Source organism: Aegilops tauschii, chromosome 4 (genome assembly GCF_002575655.3).
Source record: "Aegilops tauschii subsp. strangulata cultivar AL8/78 chromosome 4, Aet v6.0, whole genome shotgun sequence".
Lineage (NCBI taxonomy): Eukaryota > Viridiplantae > Streptophyta > Magnoliopsida > Poales > Poaceae > Aegilops > Aegilops tauschii.
Genome location: NC_053038.3, coordinates 502,781,357 through 502,803,483, shown reverse-complemented (window position 1 = coordinate 502,803,483; position 22,127 = coordinate 502,781,357). Strand labels below are relative to the sequence as shown.

Below are 22,127 nucleotides of genomic sequence, written 5' to 3'. Positions count from 1 at the left end.
CCATGCCTCTCAAGAAAAAAGGAAGACGGCCCACGCAGAATGGCAGAATGACGGCCCAATGCACCTGACCAGCAGAATGGTAATTTCGTATGAGGTGCGAATGACGGCCCAATGCACCTGACTAGCAGCTGAATGGTCATTTCGTATGAGATGCGCCAAAAGTAAAACAAAAAATGCACCAGCCGGGAATCGAACCCGGGTCTGTACCGTGACAGGGTCAGGGCCGGGCGGGCAAAATCCGGAACCCTGTGCGAAACTAAAAAATGGGACCCTATCTCACTAAAAAAACTAAGGGGCAATTATAATGTGTGTGTGTATATATATCATAGAAAAAATTGTAATGTATATAACATAATGTTTTGCGCTTAGAGAAACTAGACAGATGTTTCCCCGTGATGACTCAAATGTGTACTATTGAAACACAAGATACAAATGATGAATAAAATACAATTGAACAGTAGCATATATCAATAAGTTCATGCGTCAATGTTTTGGGTCTGACTCACCTAGTTTTGGGTCCTCTCTAGTTGAACTGCTACACCGTGAGTGTGATCTTTAACCAAGGAGGTAAGAACCGATCTCTAACAAAGAATGAAGCGATCCCTGCCAAAAGTTAATTAGGAAATTAGAAATTAGGAATAGAAAACAAAGTTAATCAAAAAGGAAGACTCGCTAAGCACCTGGAGTAACGGATCGATCCGGTGAGTGTGAAATTTGGGAGAGGAAGCCATGAACAGGAACAAGAAGGCAACAACGGCACTAGGGCAGCAACCTGAATCCGATCGGTCCGATGATGAGAAGACGACGAGACGATCTGTTTCCTGCGGGGTTTGGCAAACAATGAACTTGGAGAGATACCTTTGGATCACTGGATCACTATCACTCTATCAGTTTCAAATACTACCTAATATTCAGGATGAGATACCTGGTGTTGCGTGATCGCCTAACGTCCGGTCGCCGTTGGCCGGCGCGACTGTAGCGTGACGCCAACAGCCCGACGCGGCTGCAATTACGGTTTTGAGATGGAGACAGATGATCCCAATTCCCTGGGCGTAGGCTGCGATCTCGTTCTTTCTTTCTTTTGACGGACGATCCCGATTCCCTGCCACAGGAACGAACGAAAGAGTGAGGCGAGGCGAGGCGCTCGATGCCCTCCAACTCAGGCCCAACTCTAGCGCCCAACGGCCCAGTATGGCCTTGATCTGTTTTTTTTAGAAATACTAGCCTACATAAAAAAAATTGGGGCCCCCAAAACTTATGGGCCCTGTGCGGGCCGCACATTTGGGACAACTGTGGGCCCGGCCCTGGGCAGGGTACTATTCTACCATTCTTACGAGATGCAAAAGGTTAGAGTTGAAGAAGAAAAAGACTGCACCAGCCGTGAATCGATCCCGGGTCTGTATTTTCCTCTCATAAAGAAATTAAAAATAAAGGCCCACGCAGAATGGCAGAATGACGGCCCAATGCAACTGACTAGCAGCTGAATGGTCATTTCGTATGAGATGCGCCAAAATTAAAACAAAAAATGCACCAGCCGGGAATCGAACCCGGGTCTGTACCGTGGCAGGGTACTATTCTACCACTAGACCACTGGTGCCTCGGTGAAAATTAGAATAGGGAAACCTTTGTATTGGGACTGTAAGCTCGAGGCAGCGAGTGTATCTACTGCATGTCGGCAGCTGCAAAGAGCAAATAGACTGCCCTGCAGCTCTTGCATCTTGGCCGTTTGCTCAATGATCTCCTTCTTCCTTCACGAAAAAAAGGGCAGCCGTCGACACGCACACACAGCCTACAGGCCAAGGGCTAGCGGTGACGGAACGGATGTGCACACGTACGGCCGGCCGCTTGTCCCCTTGTGCAGGTACAGCAGCAGCGACGGACGCAACTTCCTTGCTTGGCCAGCAACAGCTCAAGCCGTACCAGCCACAGCTACTAGTTCACACCACTGTAGAGCGCAGAGACAGCGTAACAGGAGAAGCAAGATAGGAGAGCGGCGCCTAGCGCGGTTCCAGCTTAGATGCATTATCTGGAGCAGTGGTACGTGTAGCTTTTGGCGGCAGGCTCCGGCCGGGCGTCTCAAGGTGAAGTCTGAACGCAGCACTGCCGGTGGATCGATCGATCATGCAGCGTCTTTCGCGATCTGGCAACCACGGACAGCTACGTCTCGACGAATGGAGCATGCCGATCCATCGGGCATGGTGGCCCATATCTGGAGTTTTCGGCACTTGATGGATCCATGGTGCCGAAAGCAAGGGCCATCGTCTACTCCTCTAGTATATAATAGCTGCGGGACGGACGTGATTGGTGCCTGACGCCTAGTTAATCTGCTCCCGGCCGCTTATACTATACGACTTTGGAGGATCGATCTCGTCATGTTTATGCCATATAGTAGCTGCAGCCAGCGATCGTGTTCATATCTGCTCGGGAAAATTATTAGTCTGTTGTGTTGTGAGGTCACTGGAAGAATCTCGTGGATCACACCAACAGTATTATACCACCGCCGCGCGATCAGCAACACACATATACAGTATACGTTTAGCTGTTGGCCAGTAGAATTGTGCATCGCAAGCTACGCGCGCACGAGCTGCTCCAGAACGTGTCGTTTCGGACCGGAGGGGCAGGGCAGTGGTTGGCTCTGATCTCGTCCGCGTCACCTGCCGGGTACACGTAACTGGTACGACGGGCGGCCGTGCTCGTATGTTCAGCACCGTGCACCGGCGATGCCTGACACGTTATGCCGAGGCAAAGCAAGCGCTGCGCTGGCGCTTATCCGGCCGTCGTACGTACGTCCTGTGCGAGTAAATTGCAAAAAACCACCACATTTGGGACCCTAAAACAGAAAACCACCAGCTTTCGTTTTTTTTCAAAAAACCACCACATTTGCGCTGACAGTTTTCAAAAAACACTGATCGCACGGTTTGGCGCGTCTGAGTGAAAAACTGACCGGTTGGCCCCCAATGTCAGGCGCCACGTGGACAGGGGGAGACGGCGCCCGTCACGCCCGCCGTTAGACGGCGCACATGACCTAACGAGCCGGTCCGACCCAGCCATTTCCCCCAGATCGCATCTAGTCGTCCTACCTCACTTCCCGCATGGCGACCAGCGGTGGCGGCGGCGGCGTTGACGACGGCAGCGCGTCCGGTGACGGTAGGGACGACCGCGACCTCTCCATCGCCGAAGCTGGTGACCGACCCGTCCTTCGTCGCTCTCCGACGGCGCTCCCTGGTACGTTTGGCGCCTCTCGATCCGCCGGCGTCGGCGGAGATGAGCGCGGCGAGGATGGCAACATCTTCAAGTCCGACGACATTGAGGCACATGCGGCTGCCAAACTGGCCCAGGTCTGGAAGGCCAATCCAGGGCGGAGCCACAACTTCACATCCGGACTCGGCGGCGTGGAGTGAGTGTTTCCAAAATTTTCTTTTTGATTATGCTAGTGTAGTTGTACAAATTGAGTGATTTTGCTAGTGTAGTTGAACACTTTGAGTGATTTTGCTAGTGTAGCTATAGTCTTTCCTCTGTATGAATCTCAATTTAGGAATTAGGGTTTCAATACTCCTCAGTTTCAACAGTTGAACAGAATAATTGTGATGAATTGAATGTAGTGTTAAGTGAATATCAGCTTAATTGTGGATAACTGAATTTAGTGTTAACTTAGCTGAGTTGTGTTAACTGAATTTACTGAATTTTAAATGTTAACTGAATTGTGGATAACTGAATTTAGTGTTAACTGAATTTACTGAATCTGATGAATGATTTTTACTGTTAACTGATTATGAGCTTAATTGTGTTTAACTGAATTTACTGTTAACTGAGCTAAACTAACTGAACTGAATGTAATCTTCTGTTCACTTTGTTGTTTGTCTGAATGTACTCTACCGTTAACTGAATTTAGTGTTAACTGAATGTAATGTTAACTGAATGTAATGATTTGCAGTTTGGATGATGATGAACCATGGGATATGAGGTTTCATTTCCAAGGCTGTGACAATCTGGAAAGGACCTTATGTGAATCAGATATCACATATATCAACATGTTAGCTATTATTGGGATAGAGGGCTATGATCAAAAGGATTCAATGTACTATGTGAAGCAAGAGGGTGTAGGAATGGCAGGCATGCAGCTAATCAAATCTGAGGAAGATGTGGAAGAAATGTTGATATTGTATGAGGAGAAGAGGTGTGTTACTATCACAGTAATGAAAGGAAGAGAGTCAGAGATGGCAAAGTTGCAGATCAACATTGGAGATGGATGTGAAAAGCAGATTCCAATTTCTGAGATTGGTTCTCCAAAGGTGTGGAATATAGATGATGCAGGTGTGCTCTACCAAAGTCAGACCAGTGAACATGAAGCAGATATATGTGCTCCAGTTGTTAGTGCCCACACAGAGGACTCCTATGGACAATATCTCTTCACTCAGGAGAGTTGCAATGTTAAAAAGGGGAGGGACATAGCTGGTGTGAAAGAGTTAGATGATTTTCTTAATGAGTTTGCAGATGACAGTCCAGTAGTACAAGGAGAAGAAAGAATGGAAGAGGATGAGTTGATGGAGACAGAGGACATTGATGTGGATAGCTCTGAAGAGGAGGAAGAGGAGCAAGATGATGCAGATTTGCACCAGAAATTAAAAGATCTCAAGAGGAAGAGAGTTTATGAAGGTGATTCAGAGCCAGAAGATCTGTTTTGTGAGGCTAAGGAGGAGGATGAAGCAGAGGGGTTTGTTGATGCACCACCAGTTGAGAAATTACCTGTTAGAAGAGGTCCAACAAGTAGATCACACTGCAGTTCCCAGGCCAAACTAGAGGAAGACTACATTCCCTTATCTGATGAAGACATAGATGATGAACTTCAAAATGATTCTGATGAAGAAGTAGTGTTGTATTGTTCCTCATCTGGGAGAAAGTCCAGGGCAAAAAACAAGAAGGCCAGGATATGGTATGATGAAAAAAGGCTTATGCCACATGAACAATAACAGACAGTAGAGACATAGATCCTCCTGTGTTCCATAAGAAGAAGGGTAGAAACCAGACTCAAAGAAGGAAGGGCCAATTTGAAGTGCTAAAACCCAAGGATACTTCAAGAGTTGGAACCATCACATGCAGCAACTGTGGGAAGCGAGGGCATAGATATACAAACTGTGGTGATCAATTGAAGTCATCCCTTGCTGCTAGGAAGAACAAGCACAAGGTATTATAATGCAAATCCTTGACATGTTTTATTTGCAATGTTTAGTTTTGTACTATAAAAGTAATGCAAATCCTTTACATGTTTTCTGAAGCTACTGCAGTCTTTTCTGAATAAGTAATGCAAATCATATGTAGGAAACAAGAACTGCCCCTCCATCAACAACATCATCATCTGGTGCAAGAGCTACTGCAGCAACTTCTGGTACCAGAAAAGAAGCAGCAGCATCATCTGGTGCAAGAGCTACTGCAGCAGCTTCTGGTACCAGAAAAGTAGCAGCATCTGGTGCTTCTGGTGGAAGAACTGCTGCTGCTCCTGGTGCTTCTGCAGTTTCTGAAGCTTCTGGTGCATCTGGTGCAAGAACTGCTGCTGCTCCTGCAAATGTTTCTGGTGGAAGAACTGTTGCTTCCTCATCTGCTCCAAGAAGAGGTTCTTCCTCATCTGCTCCAAGAAGAGGTGCTGCTTCTTCTTTTGCTCCTCCAAGGCCTGCTGCTGCTAGTGCATCAGGTTCTACAAGGGTCAGTAAGAAGCCAAGCAAATTCAGAGACTATTTCTATGCTAGTGGCAATTAGTCAGACAATTAGTTCAGAGACTACTTCTGTATTTTGGGCAAAACTGTTGTGATGTTGGGAAACTTGCTGTGATGTTGGCAAAACTTGCTGTATTTTGTACTTGCTGTGGTAGCAAGATAACTTGCTATGATGTTGGCAAGCTATGGTAAACTTGATACGATGAACTTGCTGTGATAACTTGATGTGATGTTGGTAGTTAATGTTAGTGTCTACATGGGTTATGATAACTTGTTGTTTGTCAACTTCTAGCCTATGGTTAGCCCATAAAGTTGTTGGTTCCTTTTGTCGACGGTTGTCGATAGGCTAGGTTAGCCCATAAAGTTGTTGGTTCCTTTTGTCGACAGTTGTCGATAGGCTAGGTTAGCCCATAAAGTTGTTGGTTCCTTTTGTCGACAGTTGTCGATAGGCTAGGTTAGCCCATAAAGTTGTTGGTTCCTTTTGTCGACGGTTGTCGATAGGCTAACTTTATGGGCTAACCTAGCCTCTCGACAACCGTCGACGAAAGGAACCTACCTCTCTAGGCTAACCCTAGCCTCTCGACAACCGTCGATGAAAGAAACCTACCTCTCTAGCCTGACCGTGGCCTCTCGACAACCGTCGACGAAAGGAACCTACCTCTCTAGCCTGACCGTAGCCTCTCGACAACCGTCGACGAAAGGAATCTACCTCTCTAGCCTGACCGTAGCCTCTCGACAACCGTCGATGAAAGGAACCTATTTTAAACTTTTGCTCCTCTATCAATATGACAAACCTAGAACGCAGTTCTTATGATCACCATAATTCCATATGATCACATCCAACAAACATCTTAGTGTTCAAATATGACATAATAATCCATTACAACTAAACATGACATGACTAAGGTTCAGAAACAGCATAGTTCAACCTTGTTGGCCTCATACATTATGCCAACAGAAACACTCACATCTTAGGGTAATTAGTTCAACAGAAACAACATAATTTGCTAACAAGTTCATCACAGATTTGCCTCACAGAAACAACATAATTTTCCTCACTCATCACACAGTTCTTTGATTTTCCTCAACTTAACCTTGTTTGCCTCCCCATCCTTCAACAAATCAGCTATGATATATTCTAGCTTTTTCTTCTCTTTCTTCATCTGTTCAATCTGTTGAAGACCTTCATCTGCTACATGTTTCTTCCAATTGCTAACAAGTTCATCATTGCTCTGCTTAATGACTTGGAGTGCTGTCCTCAGCTCATTATTGTCTTTCTCAAGCTTAGCCTTCTCTTCCTGGGCTTGAAGTACAACATTCTCTACATCACCATCCTGCATTATCTTCTGATAGTTCTCCCTCATCACATTCTTGTGAATTGTTGAAAAAAATTGCTTGTTTCTTTGATGTGGTTGTGGTGCTTCTCTTGGATTAGCTTCTTATCTTCTCCCAGCTTGAGTATGAGCTTTTCTTTAGCATCATTCTCTTTGCTACTCTGCTCATACATATCCCAAAGTTTGCATAGTGCATTTTTCATGGGTTCTGGCCATTCTGGGTCAATCCATTGAACCAGACCACAATTGTCACCTTCCTATAATAAATCAGACAAAACAATTGTTAACGGCAGGACCACATATTCAAATAAGTCAGTTAACACCTATATAGTTAACAACTACATATATTCAGTTAACAACTACATATATTCGGTTAACAGCTACATATATTCAGTTAACAGCTACATATATTCAGTTAACAGCCACTTAAATTCATTTAACTTAGCTCATTTAACAACAGACACATTCAGATAAGCATTGATTAAACCTGACACATTGTTTCCTCAAAACACCAGATAAAACAACATCTTCACAAAACTATATTCAGTGAGTACTCATATTCAGTTACTAGGCAAAAAAGATATTCATTGAGCACCAATCAAAGGATCTGTATAAGCTATGACTACCAGAGAGGACCAGCCACTAACCTGATTACCGCATCCATAAAACCTACGGCCAATGTTGATCCCTTGAAACACAACAACCCTATGAACAGGAAGGTTGTGACAGCACATCGGTCCTCCGGCAACAATACCTCACCACTCCGGGTCAACAATGGTCTGTGGGATCTACAATATTGCAACAGTGCTCAAATCCCAACTCAAATCCGTGAAAACTAAGCTCAAATCGAAGAAAAACCATAACCCTAAGTCAAAGAGAAATGATACTCACGTAGGTCTCGTCCGCGTGCGAGTTGAAGAGGGGGGAGACAGAATCTTCGCCGCTAGTTTCACCGTCTTTCCAGGAAACCATCGCTGCGGCGACCGGCGGCGACAAATGGACGGCGGAGGCAGCGCCGTAGACAGAGAAGAAGGCGGGCGAGAGAGAGGGGAATGGACGAACGGGTCAGGCTGGGTCGGGCCGGCTCGTTAGGTCATGTGCGACGCCGTCTAACGGCAGGCATGACGGGCGCCGTCTCCCCCTGTCCACGTGGCGCCTGACATTGGGGCCAACCGGTCAGTTTTTCACTCAGACACGCCAAACCGTGCGATCAGTGTTTTTTGAAAACTGTCAGCGCAAACGTGGTGGTTTTTTGAAAAAAAGGAAAGCTGGTGGTTTTCTGTTTTAGCGTCCCCAAATGTGGTAGTCTTTTGCAATTTACTCGGCCTGTGCTGCTGCTGTGCGCCCGGAGTAGGTGGCCGGCGGCGGGGAAGAAAACGGATGGCTCCTCGACCGCCCTAGTCCACGAGTGCTCCCCTCCTTGTCCGGCTAAGAGCGCCTACAGTCGGGCATCCTAAACCCTTCTCATAAGCTCTGGTGGACAGCCTGGTCAAAAACAAAAACATGACCTAGACAGGCGTTTCAAATGGGCCTCAAACGTTCGGGTTGACCGGCACCCCTCATATTCATTTCAAATGCAGAGCGGATATGGAAGGCCCGGACGCGTCGTGCGCGTTCATCACATGAGACTGATGTCCGGGTCCCACACGTAACCGACCGGAAACCCAATAGTCCGGTGAGCATCTTCTTCGGTGGGAGTGTGGACGCCGCGTGACGCCGCTCCTCCTCGCCAACAGAGGCCAAAGTCAAGCTGGCCGGCGTCCCCAACCCTAGCCACAGCCTCTTTCACACTCTCCGTGCCGCCGGCCCAAGCACATTTCTCTCCGTCTCCACCTACCTCTTACCTCGCCGTCCGCCATGGGCCGGCAAAAGAAGACGACCTATCCTATGCTCACGTCAGAGCGCCGCTTCCATATCGAGGAGGAGATCCGAGCGAGGCACGCCTGCCTCCGGACTCGCCGAAGCCGGGGGAGTAGGAGGAGGAGGAGGAAGAGGAGCAGCAGCCGGTTCCAATGGAGGTGGCGGATCCAAAGGAGGACGAGGCAGAGCGGCCGGAGGAGGGGCTGGCCCCGATTGCGGGCTTTAGCATGGAGGACGCGGAGACGGAGTTTGCGGTCGCCCAAGTGCAGAGGTGGCGGAGCAGCAGGCCATTCTGGAGTCCATCCAGGATGAAACCTATGTGGAGGCCAACAGGCAGTTCATCCGACAAGAACGGGCGGAGACCGACGCGCTTTTCGCCGAACTCGACGCGGAGGTGGGGCCTATGTGGAGCAGCCGGAGAAGCCGGAGTTGCAGCTGCCGCCCATGTACACGAAGCCGGGCATGAAGATAGTGGACATCTCCGACGAGGATTAGGGTAGTACAGGTTATTTGATCTATGTAGTACGTGGATTTTCTTATTTGCATGCTTTGTATGGATTTAAGGTTTTAAGAATGAGGTAGACAGACGCAGAGGGCTAATTTCAGGTGTGACCGATCGCTGCCTACGGTTGCGGAAGATCTAAGGTCCCTCTACGTGTGGCCACCGGAGGTTGCGGCTCAGCGTTCATCCATCGGACTAGTAGCACAATGAGGAGATCCAACACCGATTGATCTCTACCCTCCTCAGTCCTCACACAAACCGGCAAGTTGGCATCCGCATCGCTTTCTCTTGAGCATGAGCAGTCGCCCAATCGGACGGACGCTTCCCCGGCCCTTTGGCCACACCGTAACAAGATACTACTAGTACTAGCTGACAAAGTGATGACAATGCCGTGCTGCCGGTGCCCCGTACAAGTGGTCGACCGAGGCCACATCAAGTCCGGCTCCGTGGTGGGGACGACGCTACGACAACCAGAGAGTAGCGCTAGGAGCAAGATGTATACTGGTACCAAGTCTATAAATGGAGGTCCCGTCACCAGCGATAGGTTAGCAGCCTAGCGCAGGCAGCCCTATTTTGAAGCTCGGTTGAGATCGACATATACCCGCCTGCAGCCGGCCAGGAAGAGTGTAAAGAGAGACTAGCTAGCTAGCTGCAGAGTGAGCCTTGAGGAGGTAGCAGCGATGGCGGCGGCGAACCAGAGCCTGGCCGTAGAGGACGGCACGGGCACCGGCAGCGGCGCCGGCGGGCAGGAGTACACGCAGGACGGGTCGGTGGACCTCCGGGGCAACCCCGTGCTCCGCTCCAAGAGGGGCGGCTGGACCGCCTGCACCTTCATCGTCGGTACGTACCATACCAACCAATCAATGCACACATGATTGCTTCGGTTCATCCAGCTAGCCAATCCATCTCAATATCATAGGCCATGGATGGATGCACGTGCTGATCCATATTTGTCTGAAACTGAATGCATATTTATATGTGAATTAGTGTACGAGCTGTTCGAGCGGATGGCCTACTACGGCATCGCGGCGAACCTCTTCATCTACCTCACGGACAAGATGCACCAGGGCACGGTGGAGGCGTCCAACAACGTCACCAACTGGTCCGGCACCGTCTTCCTCACGCCCCTGCTCGGCGCCTACGTCGCCGACGCATACCTCGGCCGCTACTGGACCTTCGTCGTCGGCTCCGCCATATACCTCATGGTAGCAACACCTTCCTATAATCCTCCTATACTTCATGTTCATGGTAACACAGATACGTAGCATCATGGTAACAACACGTTCCTATACTCCTCCTATACTTCATGTTCATGGTAACACAGATACGTAGCGTATGCGCCGCGCGTCCGAAGACGTCGCTGTGGTCTGCCCTGATAACATCATGGATGATGTGGCAGCGAGCGATTACGGCGGAGTCTTTGAGAGTTGGATGGGGATTTGTATCATATATACAGTATATACTTTTGGTACCCTATATAAAAAACGAAAAGTCTAACGCCCACACGTGTGGGCGTCTGGCAACTCGCCCACACGCATGGATCCTCGTCCAACCAATTCTGCACGAATCTTGGCGCGTTCTATCAGTTTTTGTGTGCCACGTAGGACTAAACTGATGTGTGGGCATTCATTCCGTCGCCCACACGTCCTTTTTTCACCACACGGGGGGCTGGTGTGGGCGTTTAGCAATTCGCCCACACACTAGTTTCACGCACGCAGAATGGGCTGGTGTGTGGGCGTTTATCACTTCGCCCACACGCCCGTCTTCTAGCCCGCACCCAAAGCTGGCAGTTGCCATATGTTTCTGCAGGTACATGGCAACTGCCCTATCTTTGCTTGTAAGCAGATGGCAACTCTTCTTTTACCCGAGTTGCCATGTGTTTTTGCATGGTACATGACAACTGTCGTAGTGTGTACGTAAGCAGATGGCAACTCTTTCTTTTACATGGCAACTGCCCTAGCGTGCTTGTGAGCACATGTCAACTCTCTCTTTTACCCGAACATGTTTTTTTGCCATGCCTTTTTGTAGTGCTACATGGCAATTGCCTAGTGTTAGTGGGTGGCAACTCCTAAAATTTTGAAATCATGGCAACTGCAGTAAATCAGACCATACATGGCAACTGCAGTTGAGCAACCATGGCAACTGTAGTTGTCCGACATGGCAACCGAAGTTCAGCGACATGGCAACTGCAGTTAAACGAACATGGACGAGGGTCTGGACCATGGCAACTGCGGAACGCGCGGTGACTGTCACGCGGGCGTGCGGGACCATGAGATACGAAGCCTGACGTACGGGGCGTGTGGACGTTATCTATTTTGCCCACACGCACGCGTGTGAGAGGAATCGGGAGGGAAAAAGATGTGTGGGCATTATTTTTTTGCCCACACGCAGGTGTGTGGGCTGTTTCTCTTATACACCACACAAAATGTGTGGGCAGATCCTCTAACGCCCACACGTGTGGCACTTATCGGCGTCCATAAAAAAAAGTACATACGTTTGGTGCGGCACAAAACGTCCGTCCGTGTCGCGCCACAGAAAATTGGAGGCGGGCGAGTAGCTCCCTAGCCACGAGACATACTAGAGCTACCTACCTAGTACTAGGATGTAGCGTGGTAGAATTTTTTTATCATACAGTAATACATACGTACTTCCTTCGTCCAGGTTTATTAGGTCCCCTCTTATTTTGAAATTAAATTTAATCAACAAATTTAACTAATAAGATGTAACCTACATGTCATCAAAATTATATCGTCGAAAAGCTCTTGCAAATACAAATCTAATTAACAGTGTACTTTTTATAGCATATATTTTATATTTTATTAGTTATATGAATGATCAAAGTTTAACTCAAAATATTAGGCGTAATAAACCCGGACGGAGGTAGCCTAGTAGCACTAGTGCTCCAAGTTTGTCCACGCAGCTAGAGCTAGCTGCCTGGTTCGGATTGGCGCGGATGGATGATTGAGCTTGGGCCAGTAGTACGCATGTGCAGATGAATCAGTCGTACTACGTACTATAGCTGATCCGTTCCCGTTGCCGGGATGGCCGGCGTATGGTCGGATACGGACGAGAGCGGGCTGAGATGTCTAGCATCTTGTCTTGGCCCTCGATCGGCCGTACTGGTCCAGATCGTGACAACCGCACCGGTGAGATCGATCCATCGATTTTGACGTGCATATTTGTTGACTCCACACTCTATAGAGCTAGAGTACCACGTATGTGGACTCCACGATCGACCAGACCTAAGCCGCTTTAGTTGATCGATCGATCCAGCCGTGGAATCTTGACTCGTCCAGTGGACCTACTACATATCTAGTGCGACCCTATCGTCTAGCTAGTGCTAGCAGTGCATGCATATCTATCTGCCTAAGTCACTGCACGTGCTCCATAGGTTTTGACTGGCCACAAGACCTTTGATTCTCTCTCACGCTCACCATGCATGCACGAGATACGGTGGCTCTACATGTCACGAACTCACAGTGACATGCTCCCGGTACCAAAACAAAAACAAAGAACAAATGACATGCACGTAAGTGTGACGCATACGTGCACGACGCGTGATGTACCACTTCGTCCGAAATTTATGTACGTACGTTCGGGCTGAATCATTGGAGGAGGAGACTATTCAAGTGTCGCGGTCCGTGGTGCGTGACACGGACCGTTCGATCCAGATCAACTGGCACAGAAATATTTCAAGCGTTGAATGCCACCATAGATTTCCTGTATCTCATGGAGAGCGACATCTGCCACTATCACACGCAGAAATCAGTGGACTAGTGGAATAATCATGGGAGAATTTCCTTTTATTTCATGTGAGACGGAAATACAAAGGTGAACATGGTGCGCGCGCACCCACGTGAATGGCAAATTCATAAAAAATACTAGAAAAATTAAAAAATTCTGAAATTTCATGATATGAAACTTAGTCGATCATTCTATTCACGTGCGAAAATTCATTATGTATTGACACCTATGGTATTCTTAATGAAGAAAATACAAATGCGACCATACTATTCATTAAACAATGTTTTCTAATATAGCTTCGGTTTTGTCATTTTTGCCTAGATTACCACGGATGTGATTTCTTCGTGAAACTTCATATGCGAGTATACCGGTTGACTATATATATTACAAGAATAAATTTAGATTTTTTTATTTTTTCTAGTATTTTTCAAATTTACTATACATAAAGGATGCGCGCGCACCCATGTTCACCAAATCCGCGTCCGTAAATAATCACCAAGTAAATACTTGTGCTTGTATGTAAGCTAATTTCCATGCACGGGTGAAAAGTCAGTGGACATGACTTGTGGCGCCCCTAAATTGGCACGTCTTTCATGTCCTTTTAGTACTATAGTATTAAGTAGCATATCCGTCATTAGTACAAATTAATCATTGGCAACTTGAGCACCTAGATGTCATGTGCCAAAATGGGAGCCGGATCCTCTAACTTAGATAAGGGAAGTCACGGTGCTACGAGTTAATTGCATAAAACCATCATATTTGAGGCATCATTTGCAGAAAACCACGAGGTCATTAATTATTTACAAAATTCACCGCACATTCAGTAAACCTTTTGCAAAAAGCATTGATAGAGATTTAGCTCATTTAATCACTTTCTGACAAGTGGGGCCGAATTGTCAAGAGCTGACTTGGCAAAACATTTACATATACACCCTTACATCTTAAAAATAAAAGCAATCAACCCCTCCCCCGCGGACAGCTGCTCCTTCCTCGCGCCGGGCAGCGGGTGGGCACACCGGCCGGCGAGCCGCGCGACGGCGCAGGACATGTCCCTGCCCACGCCGGTCATCTCCGCAACCACGAGGGCCAGCAGCGGCACTGTGCTGGAGGCAGAGAGAAGAGGAGCTGCATGAGAGAGAGAGAGAGAAGGGAGAAGGGAGAGAGACAGGGGACGAAGAGGGGGCGGCGGTGGTTCCCGGCGCACAGATGAACTGGCGGCGGCGAGCTGTGGGGGCGGCTGTGGATGGATGGAATCCAACGCCGCCGGGGAGCTGGAGCTCCCGTCCAGCGTCCATGGCGTGGACTTCGCGGAGGCAGCCGCCGGGAGCTCTGCCTTCAAGCCACGGCGGTGCCCGCCGGGATGCCGTGGCCGCGCCTCAGCCGTCTGCCGGGGACGCCCAGCGCCGCTCGACGCCGTGGATGGGGGCCAACCTCCATGCGCGTCCCTAGGGTCCTCTGTTCTGTTGGAGGAGCTCGCTCCCGTGGTGGATGCACGCGCCCAGGTGCCACCGGAGACTTGTCAGATGTGGCGCAGCTGCGAGTTCATCGGCTGCTCGTGGGCAGGGGCGAGGCACTTCGAGCTTGTCGCCGCCCGTGGAAAGGGAGGCGCCGGCAGCGAGGTCCGCGTGGATTGCGGTGGCAGATGCTCGGCGGATCGATCGATCCGCTCGATCTCTGGATCTCGGCGGCCGGGCTTGAAGCGGATACGGAGGCAGGCAGCGTAGGGGTTACTGAGGACGCCCAGATCTGGTCGATGGACGCGGTTGGCGGAGCTCCGGCCCCGGCGGGGGTCCTTGGATGCGGCCATGAGCTAGGAACCACCGGGAACAAGCTCCTCTGTACACGCCGGCCATGAGCTCGTACAGGTGGTTGGTGGCTCCCCTGTACACGAGAGAAGGAGAAGATAACCTTATCCTTTGAATATTTTATGTTTTCATCCTTCACATTTCTGTTATTTATAGAAAAGCCCCATTGTTCGTGTTTTCTACCAAATCAGCTTATTATTATCCGGCCCCATCGTCAAAAAGTGATCAAATGAGCTAAATCCCCCTATCAGTGCTTTTTGCAAAAGATTTACTGAATGTGCGGTGGTTTTTGCAAATAATTAGTGACCTCGTGGTTTTCTGCAAACGATGTCCCAAATGTGGTGGTTTTGTGCAATTAACTCCGGTGCTACAGTACTCGTCTAGTGTAAAATGAAGAAGGAATGTTACGGGCTATTAGCAGGTTATTTACTTTTGGTAATTATTGTAGATATAAAAAATCCAAAATTAATTTTATCTCACTATCAACTTATTTGTATGTAATTACTATGAATGTGCATACTAGATCTGTAATATAAAAATTAATTTAAGTTATTTTAGCCTTAATTGTATGGATTAGCAGAAGGAAAGTTAAGGTATTGTAGCTTCTCTAACATCCCTTGTGTATGTTAGAGGATCCAGTTCCGCCAAAATGGCTATCCATCAGAGAGGACAAGAAACTTGCTTTGTAGTAATCAACTATGGGTAACACGTCATGTTGCCTTGCTAAAGAAAATTGATATCCTCACGACCACATAATTCATCATATAAACGACGTTTGATTTATCATGATTAAAAATCTGAATTCCAGTTTTAACACTATAATAGAATTTTGACTTGAATGTTCATCAGGTGCTAACTTGCAGTTAATTGTGACTTATAAATTACACCAATAATAATCCATGGCGATTGTGAGCAGCCAACCTACGAACACCGAGAAAAAGAAGTGTCCTATATGTACTACGGTTGAGGCTGAAATAGACAACAAATCCGATGGCTAATATCGTCTAAATCGCGTAAATCGATGGCCAGAAACATCGAAGTTATGTTCTGCTAGGATTAGGTTCAATTTTACTGTCATAAATAAATAAGATAGTCCTTCCTAATCATCTTATCTTTGACCATCTGCTAATAAATAAGTTGTGTTCTACGGTAGATTTTCTGTATCTCTTGGAGAGGGACACACGCTATTATCACAACACAAATCAGTGGAGTAGTGGAATAATTGTGGTAGAATTTTCCTTTTATAATTTTATTCCATGTGTGTGTCGCATGTATGCATGTAAGCTAATTTCCATGCACCGGTGAAAAGTCAGTGCACGAGACTTGTGGCCACCCCTAAATTGTCACGTCTTGCATGTCCTTTTAGTGATAGTGTTAAAGTAGCATATCACTCATTAGCACAATCATTTGCAACTTACGCACCTAAGATGGCGGTATGCATGTGCCAAAATGGCTGCAGCGATACGAGGGCTCCATCACATAGGACAAGAAACTTGCTTTGTAATCAACTATGGGTAACACGTCCAATTGTATTTTCTTTTATCTGAATAGTGTTTTTTAACACAGTATAAAATACATACACTCAACCCTATAAACACAAGGACTCTACCTGTATGAGCACCTTCAATATACTGAACCGCTACAATATCTTAAGATGGACGAAAGTGACCACAAACGCCTTGTACTTGACGAAAACGTCTCCTCCCACTGAACGAACATCGCCAGAAAGCTCGAAATTAATTAGGAAAATATGAGCATCAGTGAAAAGTTTAGGACTAGAAACTTGAGGGACTGATTTAACACGAGAGGCCTAATCATTTGAGCTACGCTCACTTCACGACCTGAATAGTTAACACATCAGGTGCTAATTGTAGATAATTACTACTTATAAAATACACTGATAATAATCCATGGCGATTATTAGCAACCAACCCAAAACCTACCAAGATCGAGAAAAAGAAGCACCATATTTTTACTACAAGACAGTCGGCCCTAATTTTCTTATCTTCGACCATCTGCCAAGAAAAACACCAATTTATTTCATTACATAGAAACTATGAGATGAAAAAGCAATTCCATGATACATGTTTATTGCGATTACTCAGATACTTGTACAATGATTAATAGTCAAAGTTGTCGACATGCAAAATCTGAAGTAAGTAGTACTTTAGAAACGAGGTACTGAACTGACGTTCGCTCAATTGCTCTTGTGCGTGACAACTTTGGTACCAATACCGTGTAGCAACTTCATCAATCGTTGGGTGTCGATGGATATGGCTAGTATCGAAACACTTGTCAAGAAAAACCCGACGATGACGACGGATCAGAAGTCGGATTTGAGATTTGAAAGTTAAACCATTTTGAAGTTTTATAAAAAAATATTATGTATTCTGCTGACTCATTGTCATGGATGCATGCATGGATGATGTATGTACACTAGACTACAAATGACGTGCGTGTCCTGATGCAGGGGATGCTGCTGTTGACACTGTCCGTGTCGGTGGGAGCGCTGAAGCCGCCGGAGTGCGTCGGCAAAGTCTGCCCGCGGGCGTCGGCGCTGCAGGCGGGCGTCTACTTCGGCGGGCTGTACATCATCGCCTTGGGCAACGGCGGCACAAAGCCCAACATCTCCACCATCGGCGCCGACCAGTTCGACGACTTCGACGCCCGCGAGAAGTCCCACAAGCTCTCCTTCTTCAACTGGTGGATGTTCACCATCTTCGTGGGCATCCTCTTCTCCTCCACTGTCCTCGTCTACCTCCAGGACAAAGTCAGCTGGTCCGTCGGCTACGGCATCCCCACGCTCGGCCTCATCGCCTCCATCGCCATCTTCCTCGCCGGCACGCCCGTGTACCGCCACAAGCTGCCGCAGGGCAGCGCCTTCACGCGCATGGGCAGGGTCGTCGGCGCCGCGCTCCGCAAGTGGCGCCTCCCCGTGCCGGCCGACGCCAAGGAGCTGCACGAGCTGGACCTTGAAGTGTACACGAAGAAGCACAAGTTCCGGATGGATTCCACCAACACCATGAGGTTCCTCAACAAGGCGGCCGTGAAGGACGTCGTCGACGGGTCATCGTCCAGGGCGGCGAAGTGGAGCCTGTGCACGGTGACGGAGGTGGAGGAGACGAAGCAGATCATGAAGCTGATCCCTCTGCTGGTGACCATGTTCGTGCCGTGCACGCTGATCGCGCAGACCAACACCCTGTTCGTGAAGCAGGGCACCACCATGAACCGGCACATGGGCGCGGGCAGCTTCGAGATCCCGCCGGCCAGCCTCGGCGCGTTCGTGACGCTCACCATGCTGGTGGCCATCGTCGTCTACGACCGGGTCTTCGTCAAGGCCGTGCGGAGGTACACCAAGAACCCGAGAGGGATCAGCCTGCTGACGCGGATGGGCATCGGGCTGCTGGTGCAGGTGCTGACGATGGGCACGGCGTCGCTGATCGAGAGCCAGCGGCTGAGCTACGCGCGGAGCCACGGGCTGGACGTGACCGGCGGCAAGCTCCGGCTGAGCATCTTCGTCCTCCTGCCGCAGTTCGTGCTGATGGGCCTGGCGGACGCGTTCCTGGTGGTGGGCAAGATCGAGTTCTTCTACGACCAGGCGCCGGAGAGCATGAAGAGCCTGGGCACGGCGCTGTCGCTGACGGCGTACGGCGTCGGCAACATCCTCAGCAGCTTCATCCTGTCGATGGTGACGCGGGTGACGCGCAAGCGGGGGAGCCCCTGGGTGGCCGACAACCTCAACGCCGCGCACCTCGACTACTACTACGCCTTCCTCACGCTGCTCGCCGCCGCCAACTGCGTCGTCTTCGCCGTGCTTGCCCACCGGTACAAGTACAGGGCCGAGTCCACGGACACCATCGACGTCGACATGGACGTGCAGGCGCAGCGCGAGGCCGCCAAGAAGATTCACTCCGAGCCAATGGCTTAGTTACACACTTTCTTGTACTGCACAATTTACTAGTATAACGTACTGCAAGATTGCAGCTAAAGATTCACTCCGAGCCAATGGCTTAGTTAACTTCTTCTGTAGTACTACAGCACACACGTATAAAACACGTACATTATCAGTATACAAGATTGCAGCTATATCTATACAGTTTGTTTAATTCACATCTAAATATTTTTTTAAAGATGTCACATCTAAGCTCCCACAAATATATAATGCAGCAACAAGAAAAACAAAAAAACTAGGACAAAAAAATAGACCACAAACAAAGTGGACATCAATTTAGATGTGACATAACTATGTCACATCTAGATGTGTCCTAGACAGACCCATATCTATATACGCTACGACATTTTGGTACAGTATATCAGTATCAGCATGCAGTCCGTTCCGACAATAGAACGGAACAAAGGGGCCGGCTGGACTCGGACATACGCACACACGGATCGATCTCACATCCATATATACCTCTCGCTGAATCTCCAATCCCAATAAAGAAGCTTCCGCTATCAATCTCTGTCGTCGATGGAAGAAGCTTCCGGTGAAGGCAACCCTGGCCCCGGCCCTTGCCTGCCACGGCCGCCGCAGTTCGACGGCCTGTTCACCGATGTGGGGTGGGAGTTGCTGGGCGAGGCGACACGGCGTTCGATCATCGTGGTCCTGCATCACGACGAGGAGGAGAGACGCATGCACCCTCCCCGACTGTCTCGGAAGGAACGCCGCCGCCGCCGCAAGGCCCTCAAGGACCCGAGCGACGACGACGGGCATGGCTCCAAGTCCGACTTGTTCGAACAACCAGGCCAACTATTTGACTTGTTGTGGTGCGAGACAGATGAGTCGATAAGGAGCGGATTGTCATCGAGTCAAGATTAAAGAAGCACAGAAGACAAAGTGTCTCAAGATTAGGGAGACACTACCAGAAAAAGGCCTGCTAGTGGCGCACCTGTTTTGGCTACTAATGGCGCACTACAGGTGCGCCACTAGCATCACGCCATTAGAATTTTTTACTAATGGCGCACCACATGTGCGCCATTAGTATCTGGTATACTAATGGCGCATCAGGGAGTGCGCCATTAGTATATCCCACGGTGCGCCATTACTATCTGACTTGGTAATGACGCACCACATAGAAGTGCGCCATTACTAACAATTTTTTTCAGAATTTTTGTTTCAATTTTTTTTAAAAAAATTCACAATTTTTTTTCAATTTTTTTAGTCTCGGGTCACTATGGCTTAATCTCAAGTCCAATCCCAATAAAGAAGCTTCCGCTATCAATCTCTGTCGTCAATGGAAGAAGCTTCCGGTAAAGGCAACCCTGGCACCGGCCCTTGCCTGCCACGGCCGCCGCAGTTCGACGGCCTGTTCACCGGTGTGGGGTGGGAGTTGCTGGGCGAGGCGACACGGCGTTCGATCATCGCGGTCCTGCATCACGACGAGGAGGAGAGACGCATGCACCCTCCCCGACTGTCTCGGAAGGAACGCCGCCGCTGCCGCAAGGCCCTCAAGGACCCGAGCGACGACGACGGGCATGGCTCCAAGTCCGACTTGTTCGAACAACCAGGCCAACTATTTGACTTGTTGTGGTGTGAGACAGATGAGTCGACAAGGAGCGGACTGTCATCGAGTCAAGATTAAAGAAGCACAGAAGACAAAGTGTCTCAAGATTAGGGAGACACTACTAGAAAAAGGCCTGCTAGTGGTGCACCTGTTTTGTCTACTAATGGTGCACTACAGGTGCGCCACTAGCATCACGCCATTAGGTTTTTTTACTAATGGCGCACCTGGTGCGCCATTAGTATCTGGTATACTAATGGCGCATCAGGAAGTGCAGCATTAGTATATCTCACGGTGCGCCATTACTATTTGACTTAGTAATGGCGCACCACATAGAAGTGCGCCATTACTAACAAATTTTTTCAGAATTTTTTTTAAAGAAAATTCACATTTTTTTCGTTTTTTTCTTAATCTCGGGTCACTATGGCTTAATCTCAAGTCCAATCCCAAAAAAGAAGCTTCCGCTATCAATCTCTGTCGTCGATGGAAGAAGCTTCCGGTGAAGGCAACCCTGGCCCCGGCCCTTGCCTGCCACGGCCGCCGCAGTTCGACGGCCTGTTCACCGATGTGGGGTGGGAGTTGCTGGGCGAGGCGACACGGCGTTCGATCATCGCGGTCCTGCATCACGACGAGGAGGAGAGACGCATGCACCCTCCCCGACTGTCTCGGAAGGAACGCCGCCGCCGCCGCAAGGCCCTCAAGGACCCGAGCGACGACGACGGGCATGGCTCCAAGTCCGACTTGTTCGAACAACAGGTGCGCCATTACTACGCTGGAGTAGTTTTAACTAGTAATGGCGCACTGAAGGGACTAGTAATGGCGCACCACACCCACGGTGTGCCATTACTAACTTTGAAAAAAAAATTATTAGTAGTGGCGCACCGAGGGCGTGGTGCACCATTACTAGTTAAAACTAGTAATGGCGCACGGTCACTTCGATGCGCCATTACTAGTTTTGAAAAAAAATAAAAAAATTTAGTTAGTAGTGGCGCACCGAGGTTGTGGTGCGCCATTACTAGTTAAACTAGTAATGGCGCACTATCCCCTGGTACACCATTACTAGTTTTGAAAAAAAATAAAAAAATTGTTAGTAGTGGCGCGCCGTGGATGTGGTGCGCCATTAGTATTTGGACACTAATGACGTACCAACACATGGTGCGCCATTAGTATATAGTAGTGGCGCACCACATGTGTGGTGCGCCATTAGTGTCCATATTATCTATAGCCCTTTTTCTAGTAGTGAGAGATTGGTAGGAATAATCTTAAGTTAATTATGTTACGTAGGACTAGCAGTAAGGTTAATGCAAGTTCGAGTCCTACTAGGAGTCTACGTTGGAGTTGGCTTTGCAAGTTGAGTTGCGCTGGGTCTGTTCAGGACGTATGTGTCCGTGACGTATCAGGAGTTAGTGCCAGCCCGTATTCAGGCTGGATTAGAAGTCGTATACAAGTAGATTAGCTGGCCGTTTCTCTGTTCACACTTCTCAATTTTGTTGTAGATGCAGCAGGCGAATGAACTTCACCTCTTTTTTCAATGTGATTTTGCTAGAGCGGCATGATTCTACCAGCCATGGTTCATTAGAACTCCTGTTTTACTTCAGGATCATACTAATATGCATGCTATTATTCTTGCTCTCCTCAACATTTATCATCCGCATGCCTCTATTATAAAT

At 48.5% G+C, this 22,127-nt stretch overlaps 1 protein-coding gene and 1 non-coding gene across 2 annotated transcripts; one reads left to right on the top strand and one right to left on the bottom strand.

Moving 5' to 3' along the window:
• Positions 1–1,526: 1,526 nt before the first annotated feature.
• Positions 1,527–1,597, bottom strand: TRNAG-GCC (transfer RNA glycine (anticodon GCC)). The gene has a single exon. It is a non-coding gene; the product is annotated as a tRNA-Gly (tRNA).
• An 8,258-nt stretch (positions 1,598–9,855) lies between these two features.
• On the top strand, positions 9,856–19,046 carry LOC109750308 (protein NRT1/ PTR FAMILY 5.2). Its single transcript, XM_020309266.4, has 3 exons — positions 9,856–10,247; positions 10,395–10,612; positions 17,427–19,046. Exons 1-3 carry the CDS (start codon positions 10,088–10,090, stop codon positions 18,882–18,884), a joined length of 1,836 nt encoding a protein of 611 aa, XP_020164855.1. The 5' UTR covers positions 9,856–10,087; the 3' UTR covers positions 18,885–19,046.
• The last annotated feature ends 3,081 nt before the right edge of the window (positions 19,047–22,127 follow it).

What these genes read in the sequence shown, in the direction of transcription:
- LOC109750308 (XM_020309266.4), top strand. Translation starts at nt 10,088, where the DNA reads ATGGCGGCGGCGAACCAGAGCCTGGCCGTAGAGGACGGCACGGGCACC. An exon ending in CGCCTGCACCTTCATCGTCG is followed by an intron (nt 10,248 to 10,394) that starts GTACGTACCATA and finishes TATGTGAATTAG; the next exon opens with TGTACGAGCTGTTCGAGCGG. An exon ending in GCTCCGCCATATACCTCATG is followed by an intron (nt 10,613 to 17,426) that starts GTAGCAACACCT and finishes GTCCTGATGCAG; the next exon opens with GGGATGCTGCTGTTGACACT.